Source organism: Hyperolius riggenbachi, chromosome 1 (genome assembly GCF_040937935.1).
Source record: "Hyperolius riggenbachi isolate aHypRig1 chromosome 1, aHypRig1.pri, whole genome shotgun sequence".
Taxonomy (NCBI): domain Eukaryota; kingdom Metazoa; phylum Chordata; class Amphibia; order Anura; family Hyperoliidae; genus Hyperolius; species Hyperolius riggenbachi.
Genome location: NC_090646.1, coordinates 534926027 through 534949362, shown reverse-complemented (window position 1 = coordinate 534949362; position 23336 = coordinate 534926027). Strand labels below are relative to the sequence as shown.

At 45.3% G+C, this 23336-nt stretch overlaps 1 protein-coding gene across 3 annotated transcripts in view; it reads left to right on the top strand.

Annotated features, from left to right (window-relative positions):
* The first annotated feature begins 831 nt into the window (after positions 1–831).
* Positions 832–23336, top strand: part of ISOC1 (isochorismatase domain containing 1) — a 52939-nt gene continuing 30434 nt past the window's right edge. For 2 of the 3 annotated variants that reach the window (XR_011022932.1, XM_068246651.1), the window contains exons 1-2: positions 832–882; positions 1424–1762. Coding sequence is in view for 2 of the 3 variants with exons in the window: in XM_068246651.1 (XP_068102752.1) it covers positions 1436–1762 (327 nt within the window). In the remaining variant the exon portion in view is untranslated. The remainder of the gene's footprint in view (positions 883–1423; positions 1763–23336) is intronic. The other variant, XM_068246659.1, reaches the window with a different exon arrangement.

Sequence of the window (23336 nt, the reverse complement as noted above, 5' to 3'; positions counted from 1 at the left end):
TCCAACGGCGAAGAAGCCGACCTCGCCAGGTCGGCTTCTGGGTCAGCTTCTGTGCGCTCCATGGCGGGGGGTCACGTGGTGTAGGGACGTCATCGGGTCTCTACTGCACACGCACAGAACTACTGCGCCTGCGCAGTAGAGACCAGATGACATCACTTACACCACGTGACCAGCTCCGTGGAGCGCACATGAAGCCGACCCGGAAGAGGTACGCTTCTTCACCACTGGACGCCTGGAGGGAGAGGAGCTGCGGAGAGGGCACTGATCGACTGCCAGGAACTGGAAGAAGCCCCAGGTAAGTGCAGTTTGTTTTTTATAGTCTGCGCGGATCTTCCCTTTAAATTGCTATATTTCTAATTTTTAAATGTTAATATGAAGGAAAATGAACCAGGATAGAAAGGACCAGTGTGGTTTGAGTTATAAAACAACATATTTTACTTATGACATTTTTATGGTATTCATGAATAGGGGCGTACCAGGGCGTGATCAGGGGTGTGGCAGGGGCGTGGCTTACGTGCCCCTCTTTCTCATCTCAAAAAGTTGGAAGGTATGTAATTAAGAATTATTTTTATAGAATATTTCCTCTTCCCTGCTAATCGCCAACAAAAGAAAAGCAAGCAGGGAGAGTTTAATTGTACTTTAAAGAATAATCCCTTTACAACAATATTGTCACTGAAAGATGGGGACAAAAGTCATACACGAGACTAAAAAGGCAGCACATTCTGACAGGCAAAGCAACTGTAGCATTTCCTTGTAGCTCCATGAACCTCCTCCTCAATGCATCTGACATGCCTGTGGCTCAGAGTCACGCCCTCTCACTGACGTGCCCGGTGCGTGACGTCAGGTCAAGACGTGCCAGAAGTGAGCTCTCCACGGACAGAAGTGAGTTGAGAGAATAGATATGTGGAGCGATGCAATGTATGGGATGGGTGGGGGTCAAGGGGAACGCGGTAGCTCTGTACGGTCCATAGTGAGTGAAGGCAGGAGGAGACATGTGACTGGGGTGCTGCTGGTCCCCTCCAGTCAGCGAGTCACAGGTTGTTGCTGACATCTGGGTAGACACTCAGTGACAGTACACAGATACATGTGTCTGAGTAATTGCATTCACCTCTGTAGTCTGCAGCACGTCACGCAGCCAGTGGAGCAGACATTCTCCAATCACAGAGTGCTTCTCACTTACTAATCACAGACACGCTGCCTTATCCAATGTGCTGCAGCCACAGGAGGAGGAGTGGGCAGGCCAGGGAGCATCCATCCATGGCTCAGAAAGAGAAAGCTATCACCTAGGGCTAGGCTGCCCCCCTCTCTCTACCCACCCTCTGCATCCCTCCTCTTCTTTCTGGGTGACAATAGGAGTGGCACTGACACTGAAGGGGAGGTGACAAGCATACAGTAAAACCTTTTTTTGTGTTCTTGTTTGCAGCAGCTGGTGAACATGGCAGAACAGCCAGTGTGTGCAGCACAGGTGAACAACTGCCCTGGTATTCAGAGCAACAGTGCCCTGGGGAGCTGTGGCAGTAACAGCAGCGTGCCAGTTCTCTTCTGCTTCTCTGTGTTTGCCCGTCCATCTTCCGTGCCACACAGCTCTGGGTATGAAGTCCTGATCCAGAAGTTCCTCAGCCTGTACGGCGACCAGATAGACATGCATCGGAAGTTTGTCGTACAGCTCTTCGCTGAAGAATGGGGACAGTACATTGACCTACCCAAAGGCTTTGTGGTCAGTGACAGGTGTAAAGTGCGCTTGGTTCCTCTGCAAATCCAGGTCAGTGCCAGCACAATTACAGCGGTGCCACAAGCCTCTGTGTCAACTGGGCATTATATTCTCTTAACACTCATTCAAAGGATACTGTAAAACCAAATGTAACTAATTGTTCTAAGTGTCCTTTGTCTTCTGCAGCATAGTTTTTTTTTGATGCTGGTAGACTGAATCACCCACTGCGTTATGTCTTTTTTGGGAACACTGTGTACTGTACTTAATTCTGCACCTGGGTGTTTTTGTTCTTCCTATTTGCATTGCCTGCATTGTTATGTGTATATAGGGACATGACATACAATCAATTCAAGTAGTTTACATGAAGGAAGAGAAGTGATGTATATACCACAGCTGTACAGCCTATTGTTAAACACACACACCTACATTAAGTACTGATGTAAATCATACCAAGATAGTATGATAGGGCATCTGTCTCTTGCTCTGCACTGAGGCTGCCTTGCATACATTTTTTTTTGTGTATAGACCTGGAAAAAAGTTGACACTCCCGAAGCAACAGGAGTGGTTTAACCTGCATAATTATTTTCTTTGGAAAAATAGAGACAGCCTTTAAAGTGTTTTTTTTTTTTTTTAAAGATACAAGCCTTGGGGATGTCAGCTTTGATGTGCCATTTAGTTAAGATATGTGAAGTGAAATTCGACTGTGATACAGGACAAGAAATGTTTAAATGCACACATACTGTACACGTATGTTTATATACTGTGGGAACAGCGGGGGTTTTGTCGCTTGTCTCAATATCACTCGCCATTACTGCTGTACACCCGATCGACCATGATGGCCGGACATCTTGCAGCATGTCTAATCGACATGCTCGGCCCCAAATTGATTGCATCATTGATTGGGCATGCCCTTGGTGGCACCAATTTTCATCTAATTATCAAATCGCATCTTCAATCTGCCACCAAGATGTATGGGTGCTTTAATTGTTTCAGCAACTGTCAGGAAATCTATAGTTTCTGAATCTGATTAGTCCTGTGCAAAGTGCTGCTTCTGCCCACAGGAATCTTGCTTTTCTTGGAGCAAGAAATGTACTGTATCTAAATTCAAATTTTCAGCTCCTCTCTGCTGTCTATTGAGTCCGTGGCTTGGAGCACATGGGTCTTTTTCTGAATGTCACTTTTGCTCTGTGTCAGAAATAAGAGCTTTTCCTTAGATTTTCTCCAGCAACTGCGATAAGAAGACTATGAACTGGAAGCTTGTACAAGGCCAGTCAGATTCGGGAATGAATAATTGCTTAACTGACAGCTTGATTAATTAGGGCTGGTTTATAGTGAATGCACTGCAGTGAGCTTTAACAACTGATTCGCAGGGCAGATTATGGAAATGTCCATGTTTCCCTATGGCTCAGTCTACATATACAGTATGTTTATAGTGGACATCTCTTTCACAATGTGCTACTGCAGGTGTATCTTTGCTGGGGACCCAATACATTCAAAAGTCATGAAAACACATGTGTTAAATCATACACGGTTTAAATCGTATCAACAGAGCCTGGATATTGTACTGGCTTTGCCTCGGACACAGGAGACCGGGGTTCAAATTTCAGCTCTACAGTTTGGTAAGCCAGAACCTAATCAGTAATGAGTGCTTGGGCAAGACTCCCTATCACTGCTACTGCCTATAGAGCAGGCTTTCTCAACCAGGGTTCCCTGGAACCCCAGGGTTCCTCGAGTACTCTGCAAGGGTTCCTTGGCATTTTCCCCCGTCGTGGGGGTAGTATAATAAAGCACATTATATTAGGTGATACTTCAACAAAAAGCACTAAATTGGGGGGTCAGGAGACAGTATAATGAGTGGCAGTGTAATAGGGGTAGTGAAATAAACAGCCACACATACTTTTAAAAACCATGCCTCCTCCAAAATAAATGCAGGGGTTCCCTGATATCCCAACGTTATTTGCACGGTTCCTCCAGGGTAGAAAGGTTGAGAAAGGCTGCTATAGAGTGTGCCCTGGTGGCTGCAGCTCTGGTGCTTTGAGTCCGCCAGGAGAAAAGTGCAATATAAATGTTCTGTGTCTTAAATGTTAACTTTGCCTTATAGGATATCCTAGCTGAAAAGCTTTACTTACCTGGGGTTTCCTCCAGACCCTAGTAGTCTATGTGATCCCTACAGTTCCATTGCTCTCCATTTTCCCGCTATCCACCTCTGAAAGATCACCAACCACAGCCATGGTCACTGGCTTCTGTGCGGGCTCGTCGGCACACTTTTCTCAATTGTGCTCCTGTGGCCTGGAGTGTTTTGTACTTGTGCAGTTGAAGGCTTTGTGAACAACAGCTGTGCACTGGAGGGCAGTGGAACTGCATCATAGACTTCTAGTAGCTGGAAGAAACCCCCGTCCCTGGGAGCGTTCTTTGCCTGTGCAGACGCAGATTGCTCCCAGGAACAGGAGCGCGTCTGGCCAAGGCAAACATGCACGATGAAACCAGTCTCAGCCAGGCTTTCGCGCTGAATTGCTGGGGACTAGGGCCACCCAGGGAGACGGCGAGGGACAAGCAGCCCTAACAGGGCTTAAGGAAGCCCCAGGTAAGTATGATACCTGAGACGCTTCTCATCTCAGGTACACTTTAAAGCGGACCTGAACTCAGAACTTCACCTCTGCTCTAAAAGATAAGCAACAACATACTAACCTTTACAGAAAAACATTTATTTGTTGCAGCCCATAGAACTCCTGCAATAAATCTACAGTGTGTATACTTCCTGCTTTCAAGGAAGCATACAAAGGGTTGACATCCTGTGTTTACAAATTAGTAAAGGCTGCCGATATTGCTGTGCTGAAACAGCTAAGCGGCCAAATTACACTTGTGATTAGTTACAGCTCAGGTGCTGTTAAGCTCTTAACTCTAAACAGAAAAAGGATGGATTAATCGGTGTTTTCCTTGTATCCATTTCATGAGTTCTGGTCCACTTTAATATTTCCTTTCCAGCTTGGATATCCTTTAACCCCTGCCCGACCACCTTACGCTGATAAGCTTCAGGAAGGTGGCAGACCCAAGACTGAGTAACGCCAAAAGGCGTCAATAGTAGTGGGCAGAGATTATCGGGGATCATGAGTGCCAATGCGTGCATCCCCGCTAGGGGTCTGTCAGTGCCGTCTGTTTATATTGTACAGCGCTGCGATCTACTGCAGTGCTGTACTGGGGACAGCTGTGTCACTCAACTGTCCCCTGGAGAGGCTCCAAACATGATCCCCTCTCATAGGCTGATGCCTATGAGAGAGGATCACCCTGATTGGCTGTCGGAGGGAGGGGGAAAGTAAAATAAAAATAAAGAATTTTATTTGAAAAAAAATTACAAATAAAAAAAAAAATACTGTTGGCACCTGCGATCAGAGCCAACCAACAGAAAGCTCTGTTGGTGGGCAGAAAGGGGGGGGGGGGGGGCATTTGTGTGCTCAGTTGTATGGCTCTGCAGAGAGCTATTAAAGCTGGAGACCTGTGGTCCTTAAAGTTGTTCTGGGGGGGGGCAATTATTTGTCTAAGAAGACAAATAATGTGCGCTCCCACTCACGTCATTGGGAGCTCACTGCGCAGTACAAAGTTTTCTTGTACAGCGCCTACACAGTAAGCTTCCGATGACGCACGCGGAAGCGAGCAGACGCACGGCCATGGGCGCGCAGCCGCAGTTAGACCGGGGCCGGCGGCGGAGGACGGCGTGTGACATTAATGCTACAGGGGGCTGATAGAAGCCCCAGGTAAGTGTCTGTTTTTATCTTTAACCCCCCCCCCCCCCACAGAACCCCTTTAAGTGGTTAATCAGAGTCTCAGTCAATTTCTTCTGAATCTGATTAGCCATGTACATAGTTTTTATTCCTTGCTAGTTCTGGTGATTGTAGCTGAAACAGATAAGGTAAGTCAAATGTAAGTTAAAGTAATATCTTTTTCAATATATAGTGAACCAAGCACATGAATGAAAGGTTTCCTATAAGGACATTCCCTTCTTTAACTCTAGACAAATCGTAGCTAGTCAGTATTTGCCTATCAAGCCTATTGTGGTGTTTTCTCCATATTTCCGTTGATATATCATCATTCTCATTCATCGATGAGAAGATGTATCAAAGTGCTCTTTCCGCTCCACAGGACTGGCATACTTTGCATCAATATTATGTGAAAGCAGCCCAGCTTGTTTCCTTGGTAGCTGAGGTTGCAATGATTAATACTCAGTCAGAGTTGCCTTAAAAGAATATAAAAAAAAGTCTTCTTCTGGCTGACCTGAATAATTCTCATCGGTTATCTTCAGAAGACAATTAGATGGAATAGGAACTTCTCCCACATCTGTGCAGGTGGAAAACACCATTAAGAAGTGAGAGGCTCAAATAATTAAGTTTATTTCATCTTTATTTCATAATATGTACTTTCAGGAAGAAAAGCTTTTACCTGTGGTAAATCTGCAGCCACAGAAAGCCTAATGAAACTTTCAATACTTAATACTAGGTGCAGTAATATTGGTTAATTAGTTCCGTTGGCTGAATGCGTGGAAGTGGTAGAAAGCTTTTAAGGAACTCGTTGTGTGGATGCTGAACTTTTATTTAGAGGAATATTTGTCTCTACCAAGTTTGAAGGGATTACTTTACACTATATAAAGAGAAGAGAAGCCAATTGTCTGAATAAGAGTCATGTTTTGGACTCCAATAAGGATGGTATGGCATTGGACTAGAGAAGGTCGATGATATGCATATAATTCAGATTTTATGCAAGTTTTCATGCAAATGAAGGCAACTTGAATAGACCCAATAGAATGAAGCTGCTGCAGGATTTGATTTGTCTTTTTTCAGGACGCATATATTTACATACAATCTACTATTTGCATGCCATTGGCCATACATAGGACATATTGGATGTTGAACTATGGTGGGATGAGGTTATCAATTCACCTGAAAGTATACCTGATGTACCGGAATGCCAAAAGAAGGGTCAAATATAAGTATACTTTGCCTCAATTTCTTTTTGCAAGGAACTGTATAGACAAACATCGACATTGGAAGCCATTGAAATGCATATGGTCATAGATGAATGGTGCATTTAAATAATATTTAGCTCTTTTGAAAGTATCTGACCGTGTTTAACCCTTCAGCAGTCAATTTATTTAGAGGCTTACACGTGCCCCAGGGCAATTTATTTTAGCTCTTTTTTTTTTTATTTCTTATTTGTTACATTTCTTTGCTTCTAATTAGTACTGCTGTAATGTTCATGTATGTCCTTTTTATCACTATGGTTGCAGTGTGAGACAATAACAGAGGTCTTCTGCTTTCAGTTTCTATATTTTCGCTATAGCGAGAGAGATGAAAGCATTCAAAAAATTTACAGCAAAGCGTTTTGCCGACTGAAGTGCTCTTGTCTCAAACGAGAAAACTCTATTGAAGTTGCTAATGGGTTAATGCTCATGCAAAGTAATGTAGAAAATGAAAGGCCCCTTTGGCTAGTACTATCTGTTTAGTACAGAACTTCTGTAGTGTCTCATCTGTAGAGGATGTCTCCTCTCTGCAGCAGTGGCTTTTCCTGCACAACTCAGGACTTTGGCACCTTTTCTGTTTCTAGTACCTCTTGTGGCAATTGTGCCTGCACCAGGCATTGGCATGCATCTGCATGTTAGGCTGTCTACACATCCCATTCAAAATCCATAGTGGCTGCCTGGAGAGACACTAGAAATAAGGAGCTGCAATACTGAGCTGAGGAGGAAAGCTGCTACTGCATTACCCTCCTGGTCTGCAGTCAGCACTTTGCGAGATAAGCTGTGTGCACTGCTGAGCAGATTAGCCATAACTCAATGGATGCTGTTGGGAGTGTAATAGAAGCAGCAGATGGAAGGCTTGCTGATGACAGCCTCTATTGCAGCTGGATTCCTGAGTGTGGATCAGGGAGCCAAGGCCTGAGGACCAAAAGTGCTTAAAGGGTAGTCATGCAGGTTGGAGATCAGCAGTAGAGTGGGTAGTCAGCTAGAAGGTTTAAGCTACAGAGCAGTGGAGTTGTACACTATGTATAGTGGTATGGAAGATGTTGGCACTATATAAAAAATAATAGCAGAAAAAGTCAGCTATGAAGGTTTCAGCAAAAGTTTGGTTAGTGGGACAAACCAGTGATCCGTAGCAGTGCAGGTCGCCAGGTAGGTTTCAGCAGCAGTTTGGATTGTTGGGGGTACCCAGATATTCAACAACTGAGCAGGTTGTCAGCTAGGCAAAGAAATGAGCAACAGAACGTAGTGTATTTATTTTATTTAAGTATTTATATAGCGCCAACATATTACGCAGCACTGTACAAAGTCTATTGTCTTGTCACTAAAAGAGGAAGAAAAACTGAATACCACAACACTTTGTGCTCTCCATTAACTGTTTAACCCCTTCCCGACCGCCTAATGCTGATAGACGTCGGGAAGGTGGCAGCCCCAGGACCAGCTAACACCTAAAAGCGTCAAGCCCTAGGGCGGGCTTTTACAGGGGATCGCACGCCATCCCCGCTGAGTGACGGAGAGAAGCTCTGTGATCAGCCTGCCAAGATGCGATTATGGCTTGCAGGCTGTTAAAAGTAAAAAACACAGAAAATAATGGTATGTTTACATTGTAAATGCTGCAATCTAGCACAGCACTGTACAGGGGACAATTGGCTGTCCCTCCAAGTGGAATTCTTTGAAATCCCTCTCATAGGCGGGGGGGGGGTTAAGGCTGTGGTCCTTAAGTGGTTAAAGAGGAGCTTTAACCCAGGATTGAACTTCAATTAAATCAGTAGCTGATTCCCCATTTTCCACAAGAAATCTGTACCTTTTTCGAACTGTCAAGCAAGCAGTATCTTCCTCTGTGCATAGAACTATCAGTAAACAAACATTCCGCAGAGATCAACTGGCAGGAATAAACATGTAGCGGTCTGTGATAAATTTCAGAAATGTAAATAAGGGAGAGGAAATATTTTATAATGGGCAAACACTGACTAAATTTATAAATTGATGTTGTAAAATCAAACTTTTACACTATTTTCACTACAGCTCCTCTTTAAATGGCCCTATTGGCACTAGTTTGATGCATGCAGGGGCGAAGCAATAGGAAGTGCAGAGGTTGCAACTGCGTCAGGGCCAGAGGGGCCCCGGGGGGGGGGGGGGGCACCTTCCCTCAACTGCAGTATTAGCTTTCTATTGGTCCTGTGCTCATAATAATCACTTCTATAGATACTTTGAATAGTGGTAATCATTAACGAACTGCTCCCCACCCCCTTCTTGCACCTCTGACAGCTTTTGGTGCGTAATATCAATTGTTATGTATAGAGTGCATGTAGGGCCCAATGTAAAACTTGCATCGGGGCCCATAGCTCCTTAGCTACTCCACTGTATGCATGTGTGCACAAGTTCCTGCATTGCCCTGCACCAGCACATATCAGAAAGCACATGCCCGAGAATAGGATAATGCACAGAGATATGCACCAGTGCTTGATCTTGTGTGTTAGTCCATAGCTTGGTGTACTAACTTAACACACATACATAAACTGAGCAGCAAAAAGTGTATTCCTGCGCTGCTTTAACACTTGATGGCAGTGGTAATGCTCCCAGGTGCTGCTCCAAACGCTGGGTGGCTCCAGCAATCTGTGTGAAAGTAGAGGAGAAACAAGAGCGCTTCTCTGGTGCATTAACGTTTAATAAAAAGACAATGCGCAATATAAAATTACACTTACAGTGTGTAAGATGAAATTTGGCGTGTAGCAGAGCCTGCCGTCAGGTCCTCTCTCAGCTCACTCGCTTGGCCAGAGCGAGAAGCGCGATGTTGCAGTGTGGAGCGAGGGTCTGGTGGGCGGGGCTTCCTCACGCAGTGCCGTCTGACGTCACGACGCGTTTCGGCGTTTGACCACGCCTTCGTCAGGTGACGTGACGGCTGAGACGGCTGTTACTTAAACCTCCCAATGTGGGAGGAAGGACGGGGAGGAGTGGGGGGTGTCGCCCTCGTCTCCATGGTGAAGTTGATGCTGACAATGCGGATATAAACACAGCAGCGTGGCGAGGGGAATATTTACACAGCGCTGCGGATCAATGTGTAAAGCAGGGGTGCCCACACTTTTTCGGCTCGCGAGCTACTTTAAAATTTGCCGAGGCCAGGAGATCTACCAACGTCCCAAATGCTAAGCACGCCCCCCCCCCCCCCCCCCCCCCCCCCGATGTAGGTTAGCCAGATGTATGTGCCTGCAGCATAGGTTACGTGCCCTCAGTGTAGGTTAGCCAGGTATATGGGCCCTCAGTATAGGTTAGCCAGGTATATGGGCCCTCAGTGTAGGTTAGCCAGGTATATGGGCCCTCAGTATAGGTTAGCCAGGCATATGGGCCCCCAGTGTAGGTTAGCCAGGCATATGGGCCCCCAGTGTAGGTTAGCCAGGCATATGGGCCCCCAGTGTAGGTTAGCCTGGCATTTGGGCCCCCCAGTGTAGCTTAGCCAGGTATAGGGCCCCCCAGTGTAGCTTAGCCAGGTATAGGGCCCCCCAGTGTAGCTTAGCCAGGTATAGGGCCCCCCAGTGTAGCTTAGCCAGGTATAGGGGCCCTCAGTGTAGCTTAGCCATGTATATGGGCCCCTAGTGTAGGTTAGCCAGGTATAGGGGCCCTCAGTGTAGCTTAGCCAAGTATAGGAGCCCTCAGTGTAGCTTAGCCAGGTATAGGGGCCCTCAGTGTAGCTTAGCCAGGTATAGGGGCCCTCAGTGTAGCTTAGCCAGGTATAGGGGCCCTCAGTGTAGCTTAGCCAGGTATAGGAGCCCTCAGTGTAGCTTAGCCAGGTATATGGGCCCTCAGTGTAGCTTAGCCAAGTATAGGAGCCCTCAGTGTAGCTGAGCCAGGTATAGGAGCCCTCAGTGTAGCTTAGCCAGGTATTGGTGCCCCCAGTGTAGCTTAGCCAGGTATTGGTGCCCCCAGTGTAGCTTAGCCAGGTATTGGTGCCCTCAGTGTAGCTTAGCCAGGTATTGGTGCCCCCAGTGTAGCTTAGCCAGGTATTGGTGCCCCCAGTGTAGCTTAGCCAGGTATTGGTGCCCTCAGTGTAGCTTAGCCAGGTATAGGTGTCCCCAGTATAGCTTAGTCAGGTATTGGTACCCTCAGTGTAGCGTAGCCAGGTATTGGTGCCCCCAGTGTAGGTTAGCCAGGTATTGGTGCCCCCAGTGGAGCTTAGCCAAGTATAGGGGCCCTCAGTGTAGCTTAGCCAAGTATAGGAGCCCCCAGTGTAGCTTAGCCAAGTATAGGAGTCCCCAGTGTAGCTTAGCCAGGTCTATGTACCTGCAGCGTTGGCCAGGGTCCTCTGGACTCCTGGGACCTCCGGCAGGCAGTCCGCTGGCCAATAAGAATGTCGTCGGGGAGAAGATGGCAAGACGCGGCGACGAGAGAGAGAGGAGAGAGGTGGCGCAGCCGCTACGTCATGGCTGGGGGCGGCGCCGGGCATGTTACAAGCACGCACGTTGCAGGCTGCCCGGCGCCGCCCCCAGCCATGACGTGGCGGCCGCGCCGCCTCTCTCCTCCCTCTCTGCTCGCCGCGTCTTCTCCCCTGCATTCTTATTGGCCGGCAGCTAAACATGCTGCTGGCCGCAAAATTTAATGAGACGCGGCCAAGAGGCCGCGATCTACCAAGTAGGCGGTCGCGATCTACCGGTAGATCGCGATCGACCTATTGGGCAGCCCTGGTGTAAAGGGTGACAATGTACAAAGTTAAATATTTAAGATAACACCTACAGACAGTTATTTAATATGTTGATATGCATAAGAAAATAAAAAATAAAAACAAGGATAAAAAAGAGGAATAAGAAGTAATAAAATGTGTATATTGAAAAATTCTTAAAACTTATGGGTAAAAAGGTTTGTGAATATACATATACATTATTTATGAGTGGAGCACAAGGGCTATTGAAAGAATCTTTTGCGTTGTACACCCAAAATACCGGGGCAAATGGCACATCACGCGGACGTTAGGAACATAAAGGGATAAATGGCCTCGGTGCTGCCAGCGGTGGAATGCGGGGGAACAATATACCTGCATGCCTTAGCTGGTGTTATGGAAGGTCAATCAGGTACCTGCGGGAGTGGCCTGGGGGGAAATGAACCCCAAAAGGCCACAGGAAAAGGTGGAGCAATGCATCCAGTGGGGGTATAAGTTGGCGAAGCCAGAGGAGCTGAGATTGGAGCCTGATGAGACAAGGACAGGGGTGGGCGGGGGGAGGGGGGGACAAGGGGAGGAGGGGGGGGGGAGGAGGGAAGGAGCAGGTGGGAGGGGGGGGGAGGGTAAGGGGGAGGGGGGGAGGGGAAAGAGGGGGGGATATGTGGGGTGGGCTGGGAACAAAAAAGGGGGGGGGGAGGGGGGAGGGGAAAGGAAGGAGGGATGCGGAGCGAGGAGAAAAATGGGGGAAAGGGAAAGGGGGGAAAAAAGTGGGGAGAAAAAGGGGGGGGGGGGGAGAAAGGATCGGGGGGGAAAAAAGGGGGGGAACACAGAGAGTGCAAGAGACAGATGCAAAACAGAGGATTAATGACATTCATATGCATTATTCATTCATTCAGAGTGCTGGTTCAACAAGATTAATTCAAAAAACTGCGGACTTCTAGATCTTCATTGAGGCCATTCGGAGACAGGGTGTTAAGTTTGTATATCCAATATACTTCTTGTTCACAAAGTTTTTTTATAACGTAAACCTCTTGCTATAGTGGTTGGGATACTTTCAAGGCCCATGATCTTAAGGTGGCTAGGATCAGATGCATGACATGTGGAAAAATGCCTGGGTACGCTGTGGTTTTCTGCTCGTGATAGAATATTGCATTTGTGTTCTCCTAGCCTTTTCCTGAGCGGTCTCGTGGTTCTACCTACATACTGTTTTCCACAGCTACATTCTAGCAAATAGATAACAAAATCTGTGGCACAGTTTATAAATTGCTTTAGAGGTAGTGATCCACTGTTGGAGGATTCCACAGTCTGTGACACAAACCTTTTTACCCATAAGTTTTAAGAATTTTTCAATATACACATTTTATTACTTCTTATTCCTCTTTTTTATCCTTGTTTTTATTTTTTATTTTCTTATGCATATCAACATATTAAATAACTGTCTGTAGGTGTTATCTTAAATATTTAACTTTGTACATTGTCACCCTTTACACATTGATCCGCAGCGCTGTGTAAATATTCCCCTCGCCACGCTGCTGTGTTTATATCTGCATTGTCAGCATCAACTTCACCATGGAGACGAGGGCGACACCCCCCACTCCTCCCCGTCCTTCCTCCCACATTGGGAGGTTTAAGTCTCAGCCGTCACGTCACCTGACGAAGGCGTGGTCAAACGCCGAAACGCGTCGTGACGTCAGACGGCACTGCGTGAGGAAGCCCCGCCCACCAGACCCTCGCTCCACACTGCAACATCGCGCTTCTCGCTCTGGCCAAGCGAGTGAGCTGAGAGAGGACCTGACGGCAGGCTCTGCTACACGCCAAATTTCATCTTACACACTGTAAGTGTAATTTTATATTGCGCATTGTCTTTTTATTAAACGTTAATGCACCAGAGAAGCGCTCTTGTTTCTCCTCTACTATAAACTGAGCAGCGCCAGATAAGGGTTTCCCTGGCTGGAAACTATTTGCTGTTAAAGAGGAACTGCAGTGAAAATGAAGTAATGAAAAAAGTGCTTAATTTTTACAATAATTATGTATAAATGATTTAATCAGTGTTTGCCCATTGTAAAATCTTTCCGCTCCCTGATTTACATTCTGACATTTATCACATGGTGACATTTTTACTGCTGGCAGGTGATGCCAGTGGAAGTAGCTGCTGCTTGCTTTTTTGGCAGTTGGAAACAGTTGTTATTTGCCACAATGCAACCAGGCTCCCACAGTGTGATGTCAGCGCCTTAGTGCTGTGAGGCGCTGACATCACACTGTGGGAGGGGTTTCACCACAATATAAGCCAGACAGAATACCCTGATGATCCGTTTGAGAAAAGGTAAAGATTTCTCGTGTGAAAGGACAAGTGGTATTTAGCTACTGATTGGGATGAAGTTCAATTCTTGGTTACGGTTTCACTTTAAACTAAGATGACAAAGTTTGTTTTGTAAAATGAACTTTCCTTTCAGTCACCACAGTCTTGGTGATATGCTGGGGGTGGGGTGTTCCGGGATGGCAGACCATACTGTTAAGTGTATGATCACTCTCCAGCTGCCAAGGCTGTGTGTGTGCTACAATAATGTAGCCCTGGTAAGAGCTGTGCATGGGGGAGCATGCACAGCTATGCGAACTGCAATTACTAATAGCGGATACTTTGGGCTCCCTATTATAGCTGCAGTTTGCAAAGCAGGTGCTCAAATTTGTTGTGCTCCATTTAACTGTTTTGGTTGGGAGGGGTCGGGGCTGCCGATCACAGGCTGGATTCTCACCAGAGCCGGTGGAGTTTTCAAGCTAATGGGAACCGTTGGGAACCTCGTGTGCATTATGGAGCCGCCTGTCTTCTGGAGCACTCGGCTCCTGAAGACTTCCGAAGTCCCCCGCACCTGGGGGATTCAAACGCAGGAGCCAGTGCTGCAGCGAGGGCATCGGGAGAGGAGAGGGAAGGCTCATTAGGACCCAGAGCCTTCCCTCTCCTTAGGTAAGTATCTGGATTTTATTTTTTTATCCCACGGTTCCCATAAGCTTTCATCTAGCGTGTGTACGGAGCTTTAGGCTTGGAGTATCCTTTTGAGTGCAGAGACTGCGAGATGTGACTTGGCCCCAAAGACAACAGAAGAGTAACTTAACTCCTGCTGTCATGCCAACACACAATGAGGTCAGTACATTGAGGGCCTGTTTCCACTACACGCAGATTGGATGCAGAATGGATGCAGAAAAACTGACTCCAATGAATGTCTATGGGCCTGTTTCCACTAAACGTGATTTTTCTGATGCAGATTTTCCCATAGGCATTCATTGGAGTCAATTTTTCTGCTTCCATTCTGCATCCAATCTGCGTGTAGTGGAAACAGGCTCTAACTTTACACCAGGCTGTAGGAGCCTTATGTACTGTGTAATGGAGAAAGAGATAAATCTATATATGAAATAGAGGGAGAAATATTCTGGATTTTCTGAGCTGTTTCGGTGTTGCGTGAAATGACCTCTGTGAGCTCAGCTGCTCTTTTCCACAAAGGAAGTTATAGGTCCCTTGTGTGTGTGAGCATCACTGAAATTGCCAAAAATAATAAAGGATCTTGTACACGGGTCATATCAGAGTGTATTTGTTAATTTTATTTATATTATATGTAGCTTCACATTTGGTGCCTGAATGATATCCTGAATATTATTAGTTAGACAGCACTCTGTGTGCTCCACAACATCATGCCCAATTGGTGCAAGGCCTCGCCCATCCACTGTATTCTCGATCTTTTCTATTGTAAATTTAGATTCTTTTAAGTTCTGCATTATTAGGTAGATATATTGTGATGTATTTCTTAAAACAACAATGTAGTCAGGCACATATACTTCGTTTGTGACCCGTGACTTAGTGACCCTGTAGTGAGAGAGTTATCTCGAATGGCAAACAATGCATTTTGGCTTTCAAGCTATTACTCTGCCTCTAATAGTTAGAAGGAACCAGAGGTGACAGGCATATGGATGCTGCCACATGTATTTTCCTTTTAAATAATACCAGTTGCCTGGCAGTCCTCATATTTCTGGTCAGTAGTGTCTGAGGACCAGTGCACACCTAAAAGCGCTAGCGTAATCGCAAACGCTCAGCGAATTTTTAAGTGATTTTTCAAGGCGATTCTAGGCATGTGCTTTGCAATTTTCTATTTATACCTAGCGATTTTGTTTGGAGCGTTTTTGTGTGGCGTTTTTTATGTACAGTACAGCTGCTAGTGTACTGGTTTTGTAACAAAAATGCTTGGAAAATCGCTCTGATCTAGCACTTTTCATAGCGATTTTCCACTTTCTTATACTTAACATTGAGGCTGAATCACCTCAGAAATCTGCATAAGGCCTCTTGCACACTGCAAGCAATTCAGATTCAGATTCCGCTTTTTAATCTGTTTTTACTTCCGATTCAGATTCAGATTTGCAGTTTGCTCCTTGCACACTGCAAATCTGAATCTGAAACGGAGGTAAAAACTGATTAAAAAGCGGAATCTGAATCTGAATTGCATGCAGTGTGCAAGAGGCCTAAATGCTGCAGGACCTGCGTTTGCATTTGGGAGAAAATGACATTGCTCTGGTGTGATCCATCCCATTCAAATACATTAGCCAATCGCTTTTTAAAGCGCTGGCGTTTTTAAAAGCCCTCAGAAGCGCTCTTGGTGTGCACCATCCCTGAATCACACATCTTAAACAGGCGAGTTACTAACCCTAGCACCTCCCAAGCCTTTCATAACATTCACAGAGGTTTACATGAAGGGCTTTTCATATTGCATTACCTGTGTGTCTGGGCTAATCCCAGATAATGTGCTAGAGGGATTAAATGGTATAAATATAGGCTATCATACGTATTTCCTTATGAACAATGGGAATTAACTGGCCATCCTGCTAACCAAGGATTCGAGGTGGCCATACAGTTATCGAGTTTGCAGGCAGATCGACAATCCAATTCGATAATTTTATCATAACAGAGGAAAATCTGTGATGCATTTGTCCGCTGATCGATGGGTCGATACATTTTGGGCTGAAATCAGTTGAATGCATTGATCGGACATGCTGGAAGATTTCGGTCGCAAGTGCTCAATAGGATGTGCAGGGGTAACAGCGTTTGATATCTCGATGATCAAAGTACCCATCAGAACCCCATCTAGTGCTCCCTAAAGTGTATTCTTTATCTAGCCACCTCTGCTGTGTCCGCCTTTACCGGGAGTGCCTGTACCATGTGGCACCAGGCCAGTGGTGGTGCTAGGCATAATTTCATGCTGAAATCTGTAGGAAATAAGTCTGCAGTGTATGGGCAGTCAACAGATCAGATTTGATCAGAGAAAGATTTGTCTCATGGTCCTTACATTGCCTGATATATTGCCACCTTTAGTGTGTAAGTTTAGCCAGAGCACCTCATCTGCATACCTGTTCTGTGTCTGGGGAGTATAGGCGGCAGAGGATCAGCAATGACAGCCAGGTCATTTATGCATTGTTTAAGGGAAATAAGTATGCCTTTTACTACAGGGTCACTATACAATTAAGGCCCTTTCCCACTAGCTAACGCGTGCAAGAACCTGATTTTGTGCACACGTTATGAGCATGCCATGACGTTGGGAAGTTGCAGTTCAACGAGATCGCTGTTTGTCGTCATGGCGATCTCACTACAGGTTTAAACCCGGAGGACGGAGGGAGAACTGCAGTGCTGGATCCCAGGGAGGTGAGTAACGTGCAGGGGCTGCTGCAGGCTCTCTAGCAGCATGATTTTTCCCCGTTTTAGGGTCTAAAAGTATGCACATTTGCACCACTTTTAAAAGAAACATACCGCCGGGGGGTTAAAGTAGGTATACAGTGTAAGATGTGGCAAACGATCAATATCTACTTGCTATTGTTCGTTTAACACCTTGCCCTCACTAATTACTAGACCACATCTGTCTCTCTCGCTGAGAGATGAAATTTTATCTATTGCTTATACCACAGCCTTTATGCTGGGTACATACGATGCAATTTCCCATCCGATCGATCAACATGCATCGTGTGTATATGGCCAAACTGCTACCGATCGATAAAGGGATCGATTTTTCCAGTGATAACTTTGGAAAATTGATCCTGTTATTGAACAGGTGCAGATCGGACACGATGGAAATAATTGTCCGATTCCCATTGATCGAACAGGAAATAGCATTGTGTGTACCCAGCATTAGCTTTACATAACAAGTACAGCCCGTGAGAACCAACTTGCCTTCCCCCACTGTCTATTTATCCAACAAAACAGCTTTTCTCGATTAGTGTGTTTAACCATAGAACAATGATTGAGAGGACATTTCCTTTTAATATATTGTCATTTTATTTTATATTTTTACCTAATCTAGCGTGTAATATATTAAAGTATCGTTTAGTGTATATCTGCCTTTAGATCATAGGATGTACCAGCCACAGGATTACTGATTCAGTCAGCGGCAGAATATACAGAATGACCATTATGCTTTAATTATAGCGTGAATTGAACAGAGGCGCCAAAAGGATAAAAACACGATTTAAAATGTTTAAAATTGCTTAGGAGGCAGTGGTGGACTTACCTCCCTCAAGCAGACACAGGAAGCTGTGTAATTCAACAAAGGTAAATTTAATGGTACACTCCAGGGGTTAAGTACAACGCGTTTCGCAGGTCTACACCCGCTTCATCAGGCAGTAAAAAGTAGGAGCACACAGCTGGGAACAAAAAGCGCATATTGGTGTATGATCGGACAAAACGTGCTCAATACATAAATATATTGGTTGTGTGTATATATATTACGATTTGGGAAAATTGGAGTATGTGGGACAAGGGTATTTGTTACAAGAGGTGGGGAGGTGTTTGTTTCTGCATGGGCAGTGGGGGAGGGGGTAGGGGTGGTGGGCAGGGGGAATACTGGGGTGAGCCTGAGTGGTGGGAATAGGGGGTGAAACTGGGTTGGTGGGTGTATGAAGGGCACTCAATTGATGTAATGGAGCTTGATCGATGTGATGGTAGGGCCAGAGTGTGATTGTGTATCCCACGTGGATCTATGTTGAGGGGAGGGCAGTTGTGGGGACTACGCATAGGAGAGGAAACAGGACTGATTGACGGAAGGGAACAGATAATAACATGCAAAACGACTTACCAGTGTAGTGTCAGAAATGCACCTGGCGCCTTTTTGCTTAGGTGCCTCTGACACGCTGTTTAAATATGCCAAGTTACGCCCCAAATTGCTTGTTAGCTGGGCGGGTAGTCGTGGTCGCGCTGGGGGATGATGCGATGTGACCCCCCCCCCCCCCGCACGTCATCAAAGCGCACCTACGTGTTGTGGTGGTGGTGGATACTATGCGTTCCATCCTCAGTATCGGGGTCGGGGATACATCACTTCCGCCGGAAGTGCTGGGGCGAGCTGGGGCAATGTGACTGCGCATGTGCGTGGCACTCTGCGCCATGTTATGTATGGGCAATTGCCAGGGAAATATTGTGTGTGTTACGGAGGGGCCAGGGGGCGGCGCATTGGGCTTGAAATTGTTTTAATTGTTGCTCTTAATCAAAATCTGGATAAACTAATAAAAAGTATGTGTTTTGGTATATGTTTTGTTAACTTTGATGGTCCGGGACATGTGTATTCATATCTGAACGTTATTATTGTACACTGGTGACCTCCAGTGGACAGTGTTGGTAGTATTTGGTGGAAAAAGCTGTATTTTCCTTAAAATATGGGCTGAATGTCCAGAATAAAAAACAACAATACAAATACATACAAATATGCAGATCTTGAAAGAAATTTTCATAACGTGATGCCTGTAACATAAACGATCATAATAAAAGGGAAAACCAGACAGTTATACACCAGTATATTGCAAAGAGGATCTGGTAATGAAGAGAAACAAGACAAGAGTACATACTGTTTCTGTAGTGGGGGAGTTAGCCCCATTTGTTTGTCCTAGGGGGGTCACCTTAAAAGAGACATATTAGGTTGGTCATCAGTGTATAAATAGTACGAATACGCCATATGAGGAAAACGATTATTGAAATTAAAATTCATGCTAAAACAAGACATAGTGATAAGATTAGTATGGTAAAACATTAGACGAAGATGGTTTACGAATCCATAAGACATTAGATGAGATAAATAAATAAACAAGGATGATAAAAGAGGCGACTAAAAGGATAAAAATATGTTTAGAGATTGTCAGTGGATTTTTTCTAATTGTTCATTCAGGCCCTCTGGCATGAGGGTCTTAAGTATTTGTATCCAAAACATTTCCCTCGCCCTCAGTTTTTCAAAAGCGTCGTGCTGTTGTTGAGTGATGGATTCAATAAGAGTGATGCGGAAAAGAGTGGGGTCGCTATGGTGATGGGTGCCAAAGTGTTTTGATACGCTATGGAGTGGGAAATTTTTGAGTATATTTCTCTTATGTTGTCCAATACGGCTGCGTGCTGGTTGGGTGGTCCGACCGACGTACTGAAGGTGACAAGGGCAGGTGATAATGTATATAACATATCTGGAAGTACAGGTTATGTGGCTTTTGATAGGATATTGTAATTTTGTATTGTTGGATTGGAAAACTGTAGTGGTTTGTAGGAATGGGCAGGCCATGCATCTGGTATTATTGCATGGTGTGCATCCCGGTGTAGATTGGTTGTTTGTGTGATTGTCAGATGTGGGTATTCTCAGTCGACTGGGCGCTAGGAGATTTGTAAGGTTGGGTGCCCTTCTAAACGTGATGGCAGGAGTGTGCGGGATATTGGTCCGGAGATATGGGTCCTGCAATAAGATTTCCCATCTATTCTTCAGGATTGAGCGGATCTGTGGATGTAGGGTATTGAATTGTGTGATGAATCGGGGGCAATTATTAGTGGTAGCCTGTTTGGAGTCTGGTGGTGGAATCGTGGTTTTTGTTTTTTTTTGGCTTTAAATATGGCGTCTTTGATAAGTTTTTTGGGGGGTATTTCCGGGCCTGAAATTTATTCGAGAGTATCTCGCATTGTGAGTCGTAATCAGTGGTGTCAGTGCAATTTCTGTGAATCCTTCTGAACTGGCTATAAGGTGTATTGATGGTCCAGGGGCGATGGTGAAAACTGTCAAAGTGTATGTAGTTATTGGCGTCTACCGGTTTGAAGTATGTTTTGGTTTTAATGAGATTTGAATCAGTGAAGAGTGTTAGATCAAGAAATTCAATACTTATTGGATCGCATTTTGAGGTGAACTGTAGTCCCGCCGAATTTGAATTTAAGTGGTTGAGAAAAAGGGGGATGAGTTCCGTATTGCCCTGCCAAATGAATATGAGGTCATCAATATACCGCTTATAGAATATTATGTTATTGATGTAGGGGTTGTTGTTTTGCATGATTTGGAGTTCAAGGAAGCCCATGGACAGATTAGCGTAAGACGGAGCGAAGGACGATCCCATCGCTGTCCCGTTAGTTTGATGATAAGTTTTGTCCATGAATGTGAAGAAATTATTCTGTAGAATGAATTTGGTACAGTCGGTTAGGAATGTCTGTTGGCTATGGGGCATTGCGAGGTTGGTGGATAAGAAATATTGAATTGCCGAAATTCCATAAAGGTGAGGGATATTTGTGTATAGGGAAGTAACGTCACAGGTGAGCCAGACGTAGTTGTTTTTCCAGGGGATAGGGCTGAGGAGTTCAATGAGTTGTGCGGAATCTCTGAGGTATGAGTGATTTTACGTGTGGTTGTAGATGTTGATCAATAAAGCGTGAAAGATTGCTGGTGAGTGAATCTATGCCTGATATAATGGGGCGTCCAGGTGGTTTAGTCAGAGACTTGTGGATCTTGGGCAAGTAGTAGAAGAATGGAGTTTTTGGATGTTGGTTAATAAGGAAGTTTCTCTCATTTTTGGAGATGATATTGTTGAAGAATGCATTGTTGATGAGAGTTTTGAGGGTTTTATTTAATTCTGCGGTGGGGTCTATGTCAAGGATTTCATAGTAATTGGTATCGCCGAGTAAGCGTTCTGCTTCCTCCAGATAGTCGCTAGTGTTGAGAATGACGATCCCGCCCCCCTTATCTGCTGGTTTGATGGTCAGGTTATGATTATTTTGTAGAGTTTTGATTGCTGTCTTTTGTTGGCGAGTGAGATTGGATGAAAGATTGGGTCTGTCTGTATGGATGTTTTGTAGGTCCTGCAGTACTAATGAATAGAAAGTGTCAATGAAATTGCCTTTAGATGCTGTTGGGTAGAAGCGGGATCTGCCTTTTAACTGGGTGGTAATGAAGCGTTCAGTGGTGATTTCTGGGGTGGATATTGTGCAGTTAGGTATGGAATCATTGTTGGGGATAATCAAGGCTGTAGAGTCGTATGTAGTCGTTGGTTTCAGTTTTTTAATTGCGAAATGTCTTTTCAGGCAGGGAACACACTTGACTGTTTTCGTACGCGTTTTCTGCACAGAAAAACTGAGAACTCGTGTTAATCAATGGGCTAGTACACACTTAATATTTTGTTCGCGTGCAGAAAAAAAACTGACATTCTGCATCATGACTCTGCACATTTTGTCAGTTTTTTGTATCAATTACATCAGCTGCTATGAAAAAACGCGCGCGTTTTCCTGCATAAAGACACACTTGGTGTGCAGAAAAAGTATGCAGGAAAACGCGCGCAGAAAACTGAAAGACAAGTGTGTTCCCTGCCTGAGTGTTAGCTTGCGTATGTAGGCATTTAGGTCGGAAAAGATTTGGAACATGTTGGACTGATTGGTGGGGCAAAAGGATAATCCTTTTTCTAGTAGGGTTGTTTCGCTATGGGATAGTTGGTGACTTGACAAATTGAAAATACATTTGGTCTGTTCAGGTGCGGATTTTGGTTCTATTGTTCTTATGGTTTGTTGCGTTTTCCTTTTGCCGCGTTTGCCTCTTTTTCGGATTCTGGGAGAGGTCTTTTTTTCTTTGGTTGCAGTATAATACGGGATGCTTTTGGACTGGGTAGTTGGTTCGTGAGTATGTTTTGAGACAGGGTGGCCGGGAGGTCTAAAAAAGATGAGGTAAGTGTGTTGTCAGCCTTGTTGAGAATTACTTTAGGGGTTATGGGGTAACTTCTATTCTGTTGAAAAAAGGTCTCGATGGAAGTTTGTGTGGTAGTGGTGGGTTGTGTATTCGTTGTGTTGGTGCTATTAATCAGTGGGACTGGGTTGTCGTTGGTCTCATCTGTTTTGGGAACTTCCTGCTTGGTGGGTTTGGGCGTGTTAGGTTCAGAGTCATAGATGCTGATCTGTGAAGCTCTGATGGGTGAATTTTGTTCTGAAACTGAACCAGACAGGGAGGGATTGTCAGCTTCGTGCAACTGGACGATGTTGGGTTTCATGGCTGGTGTGAGGGATGCTGGGGGATTTTTTCCAAAAAAGTTGTAATTGGGGTTCATGGGAGGATTATAGATGGTCACCTTGTCACCCTCAGCACGTGGGGTGGAGGTAATGGATATTTTAGATTTGGGTTGTGTGTTAGTGGTGGAGGTTTTTTTGTGGTTATTTGGGCGCTGGACTTTGGGTAATGCGGTGGGTCCCATATTGTAGTTGAAGCTATTGGGTGGGGGTGTGGATGCCGTGAATTTCTTGGTGTTTTGGTTTTGATTTGGAGTGGTTGTGTTCGGGTCGTGAGTGATGTCTGGAAGGTTTGGTGGTGCTAGCAGGGGGAGTGGTGGAAAGAAGGGGGGTGGTGGGTTAGGTGGAAATTTCGGGGGAGGCGGTGGAATGGTGAGGCTCATCAGTGCTGGTGGGCGATGGGGTGGATGTGGGCCACTTGGTTGCGGAGGCCCCGGGAGGGGTCGTGGTTTACGCTCCCTCTCCCTGTGCTCCGCATATGCCAGGCGGTCCCTGTTGAGCTTCTTTAATTTGGTGTCTATAGTTTCTATTTTGAATTTTTTGAGGCGGGCAGTGAGATTGGATAGAAGTGGCCCATATTGGGCGCTTTTGGTATGGAGGGCGAGGAAGTTCTGGCATTCTGAGATGGCTGGTTGTAGGGCCTGGACTACTGATTTTCTTTTTG